This window comes from Ceratotherium simum, chromosome 3 (assembly GCF_057802395.1).
Source record: "Ceratotherium simum simum isolate JZ-2026a chromosome 3, ASM5780239v1, whole genome shotgun sequence".
Taxonomy (NCBI): Eukaryota; Metazoa; Chordata; class Mammalia; order Perissodactyla; family Rhinocerotidae; genus Ceratotherium; species Ceratotherium simum.
In genome coordinates, this window is record NC_141902.1 from 29,032,345 (window position 1) to 29,047,500 (window position 15,156).

General features: G+C 36.7%; 2 protein-coding genes across 2 annotated transcripts in view; one reads left to right on the top strand and one right to left on the bottom strand.

The window, feature by feature from the left end:
• The window catches only part of LOC106800422 (olfactory receptor 11H2-like), a 49,480-nt gene that overhangs the window by 17,434 nt on the left and 16,890 nt on the right, over nucleotides 1-15,156 (top strand). The window contains exon 4 of the mRNA XM_014780377.2: nucleotides 6,223-6,314. The gene's annotated coding sequence lies outside the window, so the exon portion shown is untranslated. The remainder of the gene's footprint in view (nucleotides 1-6,222; nucleotides 6,315-15,156) is intronic.
• Nucleotides 7,060-8,001, bottom strand: LOC101408449 (olfactory receptor 11H6-like). The gene has a single exon (XM_014780376.1). It carries the CDS (start codon nucleotides 7,999-8,001, stop codon nucleotides 7,060-7,062), a length of 942 nt encoding a protein of 313 aa, XP_014635862.1.

Here is a 15,156-nt window from a genome sequence, read left to right on the forward strand (position 1 = left end):
GGCTTCCAAAAACCCACTCCTTCAAAAAAGCATCAAGAAATCTGGCAGAAATTATCAGAATAAGCTTTTTCAAAACTGAAAATTAACTGAAGGCTTGCAACAATTTGAAAAGTATTTATTCAGTGAAACAGCTAACTCTTGGTAAGAAGAGTGAGCTTTGTGGCATCCTAACTGGCCTAATTCTCATCTTCCTCTCCCCAACTCCATATTAGCCTTGAAAACCAGCAGCTTTGCAACCATGGTATCTGTGAAAGCCAGAAAACTAGCAGCCCTGGAGAGGGAGGGCTGGGTTTAGAACTTCTCAAAAAGCCCATCCCTGGAGAACCCTCACTATTTGACCTGTCTTGCAACTCCCTGGAAAAGTTCCATTGCTGCGACTTGTTATTTGGCCTGAATTAGAGCTTTCTCAGTGGGAAAAGCCCTATCCCCATGATATTGTTGAAAAAAGTCAATGGCAGTTTAACATTGAAGTTGCCTGAAGCAGTGATGTCAGCTGGGATGGATGGACGTCCGGAAAAAACTTAAAAAAGAAGATCTGGGTAATGAGATGTCCATAGTGATCTTTGAAATGCTCCAGCATTTTCCTGGGGATCTAGAAAGCCACACGCATGTGCAGGGCTGTGAACATTTCCAAAGAAGACTTAAGAAGGCCCTAGTGTTTTTATCTAAAGCTGTATTTGAGGCCCTGTGCAAGTAGAAAATGAAGACTAAGGCAGAGTTAAAAACTGCTGGAGCACTGAAACCATGTCCTAACACAGAGCCCCTAAGCAAAGAGTGGATATAAGCTGTTGGTTAAAGGCAGTTAAGGAAGTCTCTGTGCAATCATGATCTGACCCAGAGAACTAAGCTAACCAAGCAGAGACTTTAGTAGCTACACATAACAGGTGATATAGATTCACAGAATTAGTGAAAAAAGTCATTAAAGAAATAAACAGCAGCATCAACAGGAACAATAACACTCACAAGAAACACGAATAACAATGAAAGCTGGAAAAGTGGGGGGAATGTGATTTTCAGAGTTGGCACATTATATTATTTAAAATACCCAGTTTTAAATTTAAAAAAATGAGACATTCAAAGAAACAGAAACGTATGGCCCATATACAGGAAAAAATCAATAGAAACTGTCCTCAGTGGAGCCCAGATGTGGGGCTTACTAGGCAAAGAATTTAAAGAGGCTTTTATAAGCAAGTTCAAAGAATTAAAGAAAATTATGTCTAAAAAATTAAAGGAAATTATGAGAATGATGTCTCACTCAGAGAATATCAAGAAAGAGAAATAAATTATCACAAAGAAAATGGAAACTCTGTTTCCGTGTGATGTGATGGTTACCATCAAAAAGAACTAAATGGAGACTGTGTTGAAAAGTACAGTAACTGAAATAAAAAATTCAATAGAGGGATTCAACAGCATATTTGAGTTGGCAGAAGAAAGCATCAGCAAACTTCAAAATAGATTAATTGAGATTATCCAATATGAGAAATAGAAGCAAAAGGAATAAAGAAAAATGAACAGAGTTTTGGAGAACTGTAGGATACCATCAAGCCTACCAATGAATAATGGGAGTCTAAGAAGGAGAAAAGACTTTAAAAGGGGAGGAAAGAATATTTGAAGAAATAATGGTTGAATACTAACCAAATTTGATGAAAAACATAAATCAACACATCCAAGAAGCTTAATAAATTGCAAGTAGAATGAATTCAAAGAGATCCATACTTAGACACATTAGGGTCAAACTCTTGAAAGAAAAAGACAGAGAAAATCTTGAAAACAGCAAGAGAAAAACAACTCGTCACATGAAAGTGATCTTAAGTAAGATTAACAGGTGACCTGTCATCAGAAACCATGGAAACCAGAAGGGAATAGGTTGACATATTCACATGGGCTGAAAGAAAAAGATTGTCAACCAAAAATTTTATATCCAACAAGACTGTCATTCAAAAGAGAAGGAAAAATTAAGACATTCTCAGATAAAAACTGATAGAATTTGTTGCTAGCAAACTTGCATTACAAGCAATATTAAAAGGAGTCGTTCAGGCAGAAATGAAAGGATACTAGAGAAAGTAACTTGAAAAAGTAAAGAGCACCAGTAAAGGTAACACTGAAGGTAAATATAAAATACAATATAAATGTATTTTTACTTGTAACTCTTTTCCTCTCCTGACTCAAAAGACAACTGCACAAAACAATAATTATAAAACTGTGTAAATGGGCTTATGACATATAAAGATGTCATTTGCATGACAACAAAACCAGAAAGAAGGAGTAAGAGAAAGGAGCTATATTGGAGCAGAGATTTTGTATACTACTGAAACTAATCCAAACTAGATTGTTTTAAGATGCAACCACTAAGAAAATAACTCAAAAAGTATAGCAAAAGAAACAAAAAGGGAATCAAAATGGCATACTAAGAAATATATATTTAAACAAAAGGAGGTAGAAATGGAGGAAGAGAATTTCAAAAATAAATGAGAGGAAGTAATTCTTCCACCTCATTCTCTGAGGCCAGTATTACTCTGAAACCAAATCTAGACAAAGATATCACAAGGAAAGAAAATTACAGACCAATATTCCTTATAAACATAGAGAAAAATTTTCTCAAAAAAATACTAGCAAACTGAATGCAGTAATGCATAAAATGGTTTATGTATCACGATAATCACAGAAATGTAGGGTTGGTTTTGATTTGAAAGTCATTCGGTACTATTTAATATATGAATAGAGTAAAGGACAAAAATATATGATCATCTCAATAGATACAGAAAAAAGATTTTACAAATTCCAACATTCTTTCATGATAAAAATCATAAAAAACAAAAACAAAAAAAAAACTAGGAATAGGAGGGAACTTCCTCAACCTGATAAAGGGCATCTATAAAATACCCACAGCTAACCTTATACTTAGCAGTGAAATAGTCAAAGCTTATCCTCTAAGATCAGTAACAAGACAAAGATGCCCGCTGTTGACACCTATGTGAAACGTTGTACTGAATGTTCTAATCCACAGCGAGAAAAAGAAATGCAGGGCATCCTCATTCCATATGCAATAGCATACAATAGTATAATAGCATAAAAGAGAATAAAAGTCTGACAAAGTAATTTAACGAAAGAAATGCAAGACGAGTACTGACAACTGCAAAATATTGTTGCAAGAAGTTACGATAAACCTAAATAAATAAAATGAGATCCCATGTTATTGCATTGGAAGATTTAATACTATTAAGCTGGCAGTACTCCTCAAATTGATCTATGCTGCAATTCCCAGTGCAATCCCTATCAACTCCCAGCTGCCTTGCTTTTTTTTTTTGCAGAAATTAATAAGTTGATTCTAAAGTTTGTAAGGAAATGCAAGGGACCCAGAATAGCCAAAACAGTCTTGAAAAAAAGAACAAAGTACTTTTCCATTTCAAAACTTACCAGAAAGATATAGTAATCAAGTCTGTGTGATGCTAGCATAAGGATAGATAGGCATATTTAGAATTCAGAGTCCAGAAATAAATCCTTACATTTATGGTTTAATTTTCAACAGGGGTGGCAAGATAATTCAGCAGGGAAATAACAGTCTCAACAAACAGTGCTGGGACAACTGTGTATCTGCATGCAAAAGAATTAAGTTGGAGCCTTATCTCCCACCATATACAAAAATTATCTCAAAATGGGCCATAAGCTTAAATGTAAGAGATAAAACTATACAGCTCTCTGAAGAAAACATAGGCATAAATATTTGCGATGTTGGGTTAGGCAATGATTTCTTAGATATGGCACCAAAAGAACAAGAGACACAAACACAAAAATAAATTGGACTTCATCAAAATAAATAACTTCCGTGCTGCAAATGACACCAAGAAAAGGGAAAAACAACCCACGGAATGGGAGAAAATATTTGCAAATCATATATCTGATAACAGACTTGTATCCAGAATATTTTAAAAACCATTCAACAACAACAATAAAAAATAAGACAACTGAGCCAATTAAAAATAGGGCAATGAATTTGAATAGACATTTATTTAAAGAAGATGCATGAAGGGCCAATAATTACATGAAAATATGTTTAATATTATTGGTCATTAGGAAAATGCAAACCAAAACTACAGTGAGATACTACTTTGTACTGTCTAGAACGACAAATAAATAAATAAATAAGTAGAGAGAGAGAGAAGGAGAGAGAGAGAAAGAGAGAATAACGTGTGGTCAGAATGCGGGGAATTTGAAAACCACATAATTGCTGGTGACGTTATAAAATAGTGCAGCAACTTTGGGAAACAGTCTAGCAATTCTTCAAAAGAGTTACCATATGACCTAGCAACTTCACTCAGGTATTGTTATGTACTGAATTGTGTCCCCCTCAAAATTCATACGTTGAAACCCTGACCTCCAATGTAACTGTGTTTGGAGAAAGGGCCTTTAAAGAGGTAATTAAGGTTAAATGAGGTTATAAGGGTGGGACCTTAATCTGATAGGACTACTCTCATTAAAAGGAAAGGAAGAGACACCACAGCTCTCTCTCTCTCTCTCTCTCTCTCTCTGTCCGTGCACACACAGAAGAAAGACCATGTGAAGACACAGTGAGAAGGTAGATGTCTGTTAGCCAAGAAGAGAGGCTTTGCCAGCAAGGAACTCTTCTGGCACCTAGATCTTGGACTTCCAGCCCCCAGAACTGTGATAAAATAAAGTTCTGTTGTTTAAGCTGCCAAGCCTGTGCTATTTTGTTATGGCAGCCTATGCAGGATAATACAGGCATATATCTGGGAGAAATGAATACATGTTTTCACATAAATGAGTGTACATGAATGTTCATAGCATCATTACTCACATTAGCCCCAAAGTGGAAACAACCTAAGTGTCCACCAATTGATGAATGCATAAACAAAACGTGCTATATCCATACAAGAGAATATTATTTGACATTAAAAAGGAATAGAGTACTCACACATGCTACAACATAGACGAGTTGTTCGTGGATAAACATTACGCTAAGTGAAGGAAGCTAGCACAGAAGGCTACACATTGTATGATTCCGTTTATATGAAATGCCCAGAATAGGCAAAATCCATAAGGACGGAAAGTAGATTAGTGGTTGCTAGGGTCTGAAGAGAGTAGGGAGTGATTGCTAATGGGTATGGGATTTCTTTTTGGGGTGATGGAAATATTCTAAAATTTGCTAGTGGTGATGGTTGCACAACTATGTGAATAAACTAAAAAACACTAATTGTCTACTTTTGAAAGGGTGAATTTTATGGTATATGAACTATATTTCAATCAAGCTGTTACAAAGCAAAAAAAAAGGGTTAGGAAAGTTTAGTTCCGTCACTGAGTTGTGGTCTTTCTGAGGACAGGAAAGAAATATTGCTAATTGGGGTCACTCCAAAGGCTGGTACAGTGCCATGATAGTTTTTCATATTGTCTTTTCTTTTTATTATGCATAATCTCCCAAATATAAGCATGTAAAATACATACAAAGGAGACATATCTATCTCGGATATAAAATTTTTTGAGAGAACAATGATGATTATACTTGTGTTATAACATGTCTTATTGCTATCTAATATTCAGTTTGGTTGATTTGCACCAAGGTGGCTTTCAACAGAAAGAGAAGGTGGATGTGGTCTCATTCTATGATACTGTACAGTTTAGAAATTCCTAAACTTGAATGCAGTGATTCCCAACTCTCTCTGTATATTACAGTCTCCTGAGGAGATTTTCAAAATACCTATGCCTAGGCCCCACCCTCAATTCTGAGTCAATTAGTTGAGAACCACTGCTCATGTGGAGGTAGGTGTCAATAGGCATAATGCAAAGTGAAATAAGTCAGAGGGAGAAGGTCAAATACCGTATGATTTCCTTCATTAAGTAGTAGATAATAACAACAATAAACAAACACATAGGGACAGAGATTGGATTGGTGGTTACCAGAGGGGAAGGGGGGAGGGAGGAGGGTGAAAGGGATAATTCGGGACATGTGTGTGGTGATGGGTTGTAATTAGTATTTTGGTGGTGAACCTGATGTAATCTATGCAGAAATAGAAGTATAATGATGTACACCTGAAATTTTTACAATGTTATAAACCAATGTTACTGTAATAAACAAAAACTTAAAAAAAAAAAAGTCCTAAATGTGGTTGTGATTACTATGAGCCTTTCAGATAATTTGTTGTAGTTTTCCAACTTTAATGTGCATAATAATCCACTGAAGATAAAATGCAGATTCTGCCTCAATAGGCCAGAGATTGGGCTCTGAGATTCTGCATTCTGAACAGCTCCCCAGTGATGTCCAGCTGATGACTGATGATGCCAAAACCACATTTTCAATGGTAAGTGTTGTATAACACATTTTAAATTTGCAGGAGTGGAAGCATGGTTAGTAAGCAGAAAATGAAATAAAGCAGTTACATCATTAGACAAAGGGATTGATGAAAAGAAGGAAGCAGGTAATTTCTTAGACATTAACTTTCATCTGGTGAGACTTTTCCATTGATTAGATTATCATTTAATGATTGGTCCAACCAGTTCAAGAGGACCTCACATTTTTCTAAAAAAATTGTTTTCATTTCATTCATAGCACATATAAAATACAGATTGTCACAGAGTTTTTATAGTTTCTTTAGATATTGTTCTGACTGTCAAGAATGATAGAATCTAGTGAGGAAATATGAATAAATATATTCGTTTTATTTAAATTGACATTATGGACATTTTTGTGCTAGGCACTGTGTTGGGTTCTGGAATTACAGAAATTAATAAAGCATAGAACACTGCTCTTAAAAAATTCACAATCTAATAAGGATGGGGAGGCACGTGGAGACAGATTTGTGAACAGCTAACTGTTATACAAGAAAAAAATCAATGACATGTGAAATAGAAGTAGAAGTAATGTGTTGTGGAAGAGGTGATGAATTCCGCCTGGAGAAAGTCTTTATTGATGATCTGGCATTTAGGATTTTGAACTGCCTCCTTCAAAAAATTCACAGCTACTTGCCAGTCTCCCAACTGTTCATTGACAAAAAGCTCACAATCTGAACTCATCTGGGAATAACTCACTAACATCACAGACTAATTTTAGGAACCTCCTAGAACTTTCTTCAAGGCATCCTTCATTTCCTTATTACGGAGGCTGTAAATCATGGGGTTGAAAAAAGGGGTCAAAACTGAGTAGAACAGAGTTGTGAACTTCTGCATGCCCTCTGCTTGTCCTGCCCCTGGGCTCACATACGTCATCATGACAGAACCGTAGAACAGAAACACGACGGCCAGATGTGAGGAGCAGGTGGAGAAGGCCTTCTTCTGGCCAGCAACTGAGGGCACCTGCATTACAGCCCTCAGCACCAGGGTGTAGGAACCAATAATGTAGAAAAATGTGGCAAAGATGAGGAGGGAACTCATGGTGCCACATATGAGAACAGTCCCTGGAACTGGGATGCAGGCTGAAGCCAGGGCCAGCAGAGGACTGAGGTCACATAGAAAATCATCAATCACATTTGGGCCACAAAACGGTAGCTGGGTAACAAGTATCACTGGGATCAGAAACCAGAGAAAACCATACACCCAGCAAAAGATGACCAGGCTGCTACAGAACTTGGTAGTCATGACGGCTGGGTAGTGCAGGGGGCGGCAGATTGCCAGGAACCGGTCATAGGCCATGATGGAGAGAAATAAGCATTCGGTTGTGCCCAGTGAGAAGAAGAAGTACAACTGGAGGAGGCACCGAGCAAAGGAGATGGTTTTGGTCTGGGAGAGAAAGTTGGCTAGCATGTTGGGCACATCAGACTTGACATAGCATATCTCCAAGAAGGAGAAGTTGGCCAGCAGAATGTACATGGGGGTGTGGAGCTGGCGGTCCCAGCGCACTGCACACACGACGGCCATGTTTCCAAGGAGGGTCAGGATGTAAGTCACAAAGAATATGGAAAAGAGGAAGATTTGTATTTCCCAGCGGCAAGGGAAGCCCAAGAGGATGAACTCACTCACAGTGTGGGAAATATTTCTGGCCTCTGAGGTCATTTCCTTCCATCCTGCGAGGATTGCACCAGAAATTACATATACAAATGGAATTATGCCTCCTGATTCCTCCCCAGGAGAGTGAGCTCATTTTCCTGATCATAGGGGAGGGGGCCTAGACCAGTGGTTTCTATTTTTGATTGGGCACCCCAACAATACAGTGTTGAGTATACTCTTCTATATGTGACTATTGACTTTTAAACTATACACAAACCACTGTCAATCAATATAGTAAACACAGTCATAAACTGCATAATGACGTTTCAGTCAACAAGAGACCTCATATGTGACAGTGGTCCCGTAAGATTAGTACCATATAGCCTAGGTGTGTAGTAGCCTATACCATCTAGGTTTGTGTAAGTACACTCTATGATGTTGGCAGAACAAAAATGCCTAATGATGCATTTCTCAGAGCATATCCCCATTATTAAACCAGGCATAACTGTATTGGTAAAGATTTTGCTAAAAGTTTTCTTAGAATTAAAATAAAAATAGAAATTCAGATATTTCCTTTCTGCATCCTTCATGGGGTTGCCTGGTGCGCTCAACTTCGGAGAGCATTGCAGAATACAGAGAGGAGGCTGGCTAAAGCTAAATTGAGATATAAACTTTGACATGGCCAATTCAATTTTTAAAATATTAGAATTGACGGATTTACTGAACAAAACAGTAATATCAGCTAAGTGACATGAAGGAGAGAACATGAGACTTTGAAGTCAGCTATAAAAATAATCACAGATTGACTTGAAGCAGGTTACAATTTAGCTACATTAAGTGACCCTTTTTAGGTCATTATTAGTATCCATTCTCTATCTGTAGAATGGTGTAGTACATGAGCTTCAGGCTTTGATCTTATCAGAATCATGTGGGGCAGGCTTTGAAAGGTGTAAGTTTCAGCCTGGGTTTGGGATCACTGGTGTGGCAAAGCACAGACTTTGGACACATTGTAGATCTTGGCTCTGCCACTTCCTGAGGAGTCTTTCCTCAGGAAAGGACTTAACCTCTGAGACGATTTTCCTTTCTCTGTGAAACATGAATAATAATACCTCCATAGCAAGGATGACATAAGAACTGCATAAAATAATGTATGCAAAAGCAGTTTAAAAATTATAAAATGCTACATAAATATAAACTATTATAGACTGTTCAGGGATTATCATGCTAGATTTTATACTCCCGTATTAATCTTATAAATTAAACTGATTTCAGAATGCAAAAGAATGTTTTTGCCTGTGGAATTTCAGCCATGTGACAGGCAAATTACATGTATGTGTGTACGCGTGTGTACATGTGTGTGTACGTGAGTGTGTACGTGTGTGAATGAATAGGAGTGTGCTCTTCAGTCCTCTCAGACCACACCAGATGCAACTCCCTAATAAGCTTCATTTTAAGACCATTTTTTGCCCATCAAACACATCAGAACTCTCATCTTCTGCTTTATGGACTGTCTTCCTTGGTAGGGATACCATCACAGTCTTAAATGATGGGATAATTTTCCTGATGGCTACACTGTAATTTGTATTAAGGCCATCTAGTTTTGAATCTGCGAAACTTCCTGGGAGATCCCTTCCCACGCTGCCCCCTACCCACGCCCGGCTCCCCTGTGGGATTTCCTGGGAAATGAAGATCAGAAGGTACTCAAATGACCATAACTGAGAAGCACCAACTAATACTATTTCAAAACAGGCAGCCTTCTGGAAATCAGTTTTTTGATGCAATCATTTTTCTCTCTGGTATTCTTTGATTTTGTGGTTTATTCAACCCTGGAAAAAGCCTGGCTATTCTTTTGAATACAAGGGAATAGAGAAGAGTTTATCTAAATTTTAGGATTGACCTAGGCCAAAGTTTAACCCAGAAAAACTTTGGAATATGGGTCTGTCATCTGTTTCAACTGTCTTTTTCCTCCTTTCCCATTTCAGAAGCTCAGAGCTCAAGTGCTGTGTTCACTTTTTCTTAACAACACCAGTTCTCTGGGAAAAAAATTCAATAAACTCATACATCAACATTCCAAGAGGGCTCCCCAATCTTTGAGCTGTGAGGTTTTTTTTCAGCTGCATGATTATGGAAGTGCCAACTCCTCCCCTAATGTGATTAGGGCCAGGGTACAATATCAAAATGAAGATCACTTGGCTCTAGTCCTATTTCCAGGCTCAGAGTTTGTGGCTGGGGGAGAGGGGGCATCAGCTTTTCTCCTGCTGTGATGGGGGCTGCAGTTCAAGCTTTGCAGCTGCGGCTATAGCATTTGACAAGCTAATAGCAGGATTCTTTACATCAGTCATGTGACAGAGAAAGTAATTGCCATAAGCACTGGGCGGTAGCTGCTTCATTTCCATGGACTCCACAGGAGGCAACTTCCTTTTAGGTAGGGCAGCTTGAAAGGGGTTAGTTTTGAACAAGTTAACCCTTATGTTTAACATGCATCATTATTGGGGGCTTTCATAATTACTCTATGGAGGAGCCATAGCAAGGGTTGTTGCCTATATTTCATATATTAAGGGATAAAGACTTAAAGAGGTTAAATGCCTGAGGTCCCAATCAGTAAGTGATGGGGTCAGGACAAGAGTCCCTGCTTTTTGGCTCCTATTTGCCTGTTTTTTTCACCATTTTAGAGGACCTCCAGCATAAATGTGTCTGAAATGTCACCCCTTCCAAGGAAAAAGTGCATCAAATTAACAAAATGAATAACTGTTGGTGTTGCAGACACCACCACGTCATCTGAGGGGAAAGGAGAGGGGGTTTCCCAAGCACCTCTCAAATCATACCGCTTGGATAGAATTATGGTTTTTTTCTTTTTAGTTTTTCCTTTTATTTTTCATTTTTACCTGGTTATCTTATTTTTCGTAATAAGAATAGTTAAAAGGCATACACATACCATCCAACATAGTTCAACTTCAAGAGTTGAACTTAATTTATCCTCAAATGTGGTCATAAAATGGCATCAATTGGCCATTGGAAATGAGACCTGCTGCAGGTGTCACTTCACCGCCATAGGTAGAAGAGAGGCGGTCCCTCTCACGTGAACTGAGGTGGGAAGGGCGGAGCAGGCCGTTATTTGCAGAGCTATTTTACTCTTACCTGACTTTTGTGATATGCATTATTCAGCTCCTCTATAGTTATCCATAACCTGAGGTGGATCATCCCTCACCCATTTATACAAAATCAACCTAAATGATAAATTTAAAGAAGTAAAATGAAATGAAATTTAAAAAAAAGAGAAGATACTAAGAAGCAAAGATAGACACTGAGGAGACATGTAAGGGGGATACAGGTGATTGTTTCTTTGCGTTTTGGGGTGTTATAATTCTTTTTATTGAAACCTTTGATTTATTATTACTTTTATTATTTTAACTTTTTTTCACCCATTAGATATGTTTTCCAGTTTCTACCACTGCCTGCCTGAGTCTCTATTTCCTAGTTATTTTGTAGCACAAAGGACAATTGATTCAATGGGCTATGTCCTAGGGACTCACGTAAGGGAATAGTTGAATTCTGTTCCTTGTTCACCTGTCTCCTCCTGTCTCTAGAGGGAATGAAACTGTCAAGTTTGGCCTTCTGTTTCTTGGAATAATGTATTGCTCATATTCACTAGCCTCATAGATATCATGGATTAGAATGGGATCTACAAGATCACATTTTCTTATTGATCTGAACTCACTGAATCTTGGAGCTGGAAGGATTTTAGAGGTTCTCCAGCCTCTCCTTCTACCAGCAGTAAGAGCCCCTCTCTTTTACCTTCTAGCTAGTTGGTTAATTAGCTTCTCCTGGAATAATCCACGACAAAGAGCTCACTGAAAGTCAGAACAGCTTTCATTTTTAGAAGTTGTGATAAACTTCCTTGTTCTCTCCTACATTCCTGAGTCACTTTCCCTTCTTGATTTATGGTCTTGGTCTTGTTTTTACCTCAGGGAAGGGAGGTTAACACTTATTATGTGCTCATCATGACACATTCTGTTAGGATTTTGAACATGCATATTCTTCTTACTCTTTATACAATTACAGATTTAATAATTGAGCTACAGGAAGGCAGTAAGTGGCAGTGCTGTGCAGATTTGTATTCTTTCAACTACATTATACTGATGCTCAGAATAAGTCTACACAGCAGCACTTAAAAATATTTGAGGAAGGTACTCATGTCTTGTTTGAAGCTTCTCTATTTATACTAAGCACTCTTGATTTCTCCAACTGAATATGAGATAATTTCCAGGGTGCTTATCATCCTGGTTGCCTTCTTTTGACTGTTCATAACTTTCTGAAGATGTGATCTTACTAAAACTGAACACAATACCCTTCATACTGTGTGACTGACACAGAGCACAATATCTTTTTCTCTAGAAACTCATGCAGACTTCAACTGACATTAACTCTTTTGGGCAGTAATTTTGTACCTTCGACTCATTATTGAGTTTTCATTTTACCAAAGCCTGTAGAGTTTGTTCATAAGAACTTCTTTAAGACCAGATTGGTCCCATCTAATGCTTCTCTCGTTGAGTTTTGGAAGTGAGGAAGGTGGGGTAATACCAAGATCTTAAGACTTTCAAATATTAGCTTTCTTTTTTATTTTATTGCCTATAAATTTGATAAAATTTCTTGTGAATTTCACCTAGGTCTTTGGTTACAGTATTATGTAGAACATGAGAAAATCCTTTTTCAGATTACTTAAAACTTTTTCTAGGTTAACATCTGTTATTAGATAGATGGCTAAGCTAAAAATAGATAAATAGTACAAAAGTGGTGAAAATGACATTGTATCTCTGGAAAACATTCTGGCATATATTATTAAACAGACGGTTTATGAAAAAAATTTAGAAGCAACTTTTGGACCTTAAACTGGTACCATTTTTCAATTTCAGTTTTTAGAAAATGTTCTTTCATTCTCTAGAATTCTTTAAAGATACCAATGGTGATATTGAAAACACATCTGTAAATTCTCTCTTCACCCTGGCATATAATTTGCCTACGTCTGAGAATTTAAGCTTATTTAAAATATATGAGTGCCATTTTACTTCATTTTCATGTCAATTCTCTTTTACACATTTGTTCTTTGTCTAGAAAGGAGATCATCTTTTGAAGCTGTCCATATTCTAATTTAGATTGATGGGTTTTGTGCCTTCTTCTCTCCAGAGGGCAGGAGATGGCTCAGTCTTTTTTTTTTCATCTCATAAACCCTGAGCAAGGAGACTCTCACCACAATGCTGTCATCTGGTGTTGGAAAGACATTCTTGTTTAGGTCTTAGTCCAGTGAACAGCTCACTAAATTCCTTAGAGAAACTCATTCTTTCTTCATAATCACTTTATTTCACTAATCTCTCTAAATCTGTTTATGTCTGTCTCTTTCTTTCTCTCCAATTATTTTTTTCCTTAGTTATTTCTAAGATGACAATATGACTTGGGATTTCGGACTTCGCAAAATTTAAGATCCGGCTACAATACTACTCATCTTATATAGTTTCAGTAGTTGTATAATTAAAGAACAATATTTCATAACATTTTCAGTAAAATATTTTTAAGTAATAGCATTAACTTTTTGATTGCTGTCCATCATGAGCTCTAGTTCATTTTCTATTAACTATCACTTTGCTACCATTTATTGAACACTTAAATGCTAGGTACAATCTTTTCAAGCTTACCGTCTAAACTTCCTTTGGCATAGCTGGTCTTTGGCCTATACCATTTCAAAAATTCAACAAAAGTTTACTGAATGCCTTCTGTATTTTTGTATACTTTTCAATGCAAGGGATGTTTTGGAACATGTATTTATTTTCCTGCATGGTGAAATGTCTTGAAAATTAAAAATATTCTTTTCAATAAAATTAAGGGGAATTTTAAGAAGTGAATATGAAATTTCAGTGTAAATTGTGGGAGTCAAATTTATAACCTCCACAGTTCTAACTGAAGGTTGTTAATTTAAATATGAAAGATACAGATGTTCTTTTGTTTTTCAAATTAGCACACATGAATAATCATGATACAATTGTTGGTGAAGGTGCAATGAAATGACACCCAGAACTGTTGGAGGGACTATAAACTTGTAAATTTTTTTTCTGGCAGGCAATTTGGAAATACTCAGAGCTTTTATAACATCTATACACATTAAATAAAAATCAGAGGTGTAGAAATAATTAATAATAAGCAAGTTCATCATAGCAGTGCATAAGAATTTCCCAAGATCATGTTAAAATACAGATTATGACTCAAAAGGAATGAATGAGGCTTGGGATTCTAAATTTCTAATAAGCAACCAGGTAATGCTGATTCTTTGAGTAGTAAAAGTTTATAAAGTTCTTTATACATTATAGCGTTCTTTGTGTAGCAAGGGTTTGTGTAGTTGTTTATATACATTTCTGTAGCAAGAGTAATAACACAAAGGAATAGAAAAAATCCTGGAAAGAAATAAAACTTCATATTAATAGTGGTAGGTTTTTTTAAGGTCTGATAATAGGTTATATAATTTTCTTCTTTATACATATCTAAGTTTCTCAAAATTTCTATGAGTAACATATGTTACTTTTATAATCTGAAAAAATAGTCACTATAAAATATTGTTTTTGAAGGTACTTACTTTTCTGGATCTTCTACCTTCTCTAAGCACTTTTTGTGACCTTTACTGTTCCTTCCAACGTGTTAGGAGGGCCACTATTTGTGTCAGGTTTGGCTTACCATATAGGATATACCTCCCCTTCACTTGTTACTTGGATCTAAAGCTGATGGAATCAGCCTCTGTGCCAGGGTTGAGGATGAAGGGAGTATTCCCAGCAGGGCATCCTGAAGGCTTTACTCTTAGGTGACCAATACCATTTCATAAAGCTAGGGCTGGGATTGGAAGTATTTTAAAAGTCGAGTACATTGTTATGAGAAATGATAACCATTATCTTCTGGAGAGGATTTGTGTTTCTCCTTTCCCACTGGAAGGAGTCATATCTTATCCTCAGTCTACTTTTATTTCCTAAAAGAAACAAAAAGGAAAATTATATTAGTTTCCATGTTAGGTTTTACTTTTCTTCAGTAAATTTTATTTCAAGGAGAATGCTATAGTTTAAAATAAAGATCACAAAAACTGTGGTAATAGAAAGGATTAAATGAAGGAAATATAATTATTTTTTAATTTTTTCTTTTACCTTTCCAGTTGACAAAATTTGAAAGTAATGGTTTCTTTTTCAA

Coding starts and splice junctions, on each gene's coding strand:
- LOC101408449 (XM_014780376.1), bottom strand. CDS start 8,001: ATGACCTCAGAGGCCAGAAATATTTCCCACACTGTGAGTGAGTTCATC.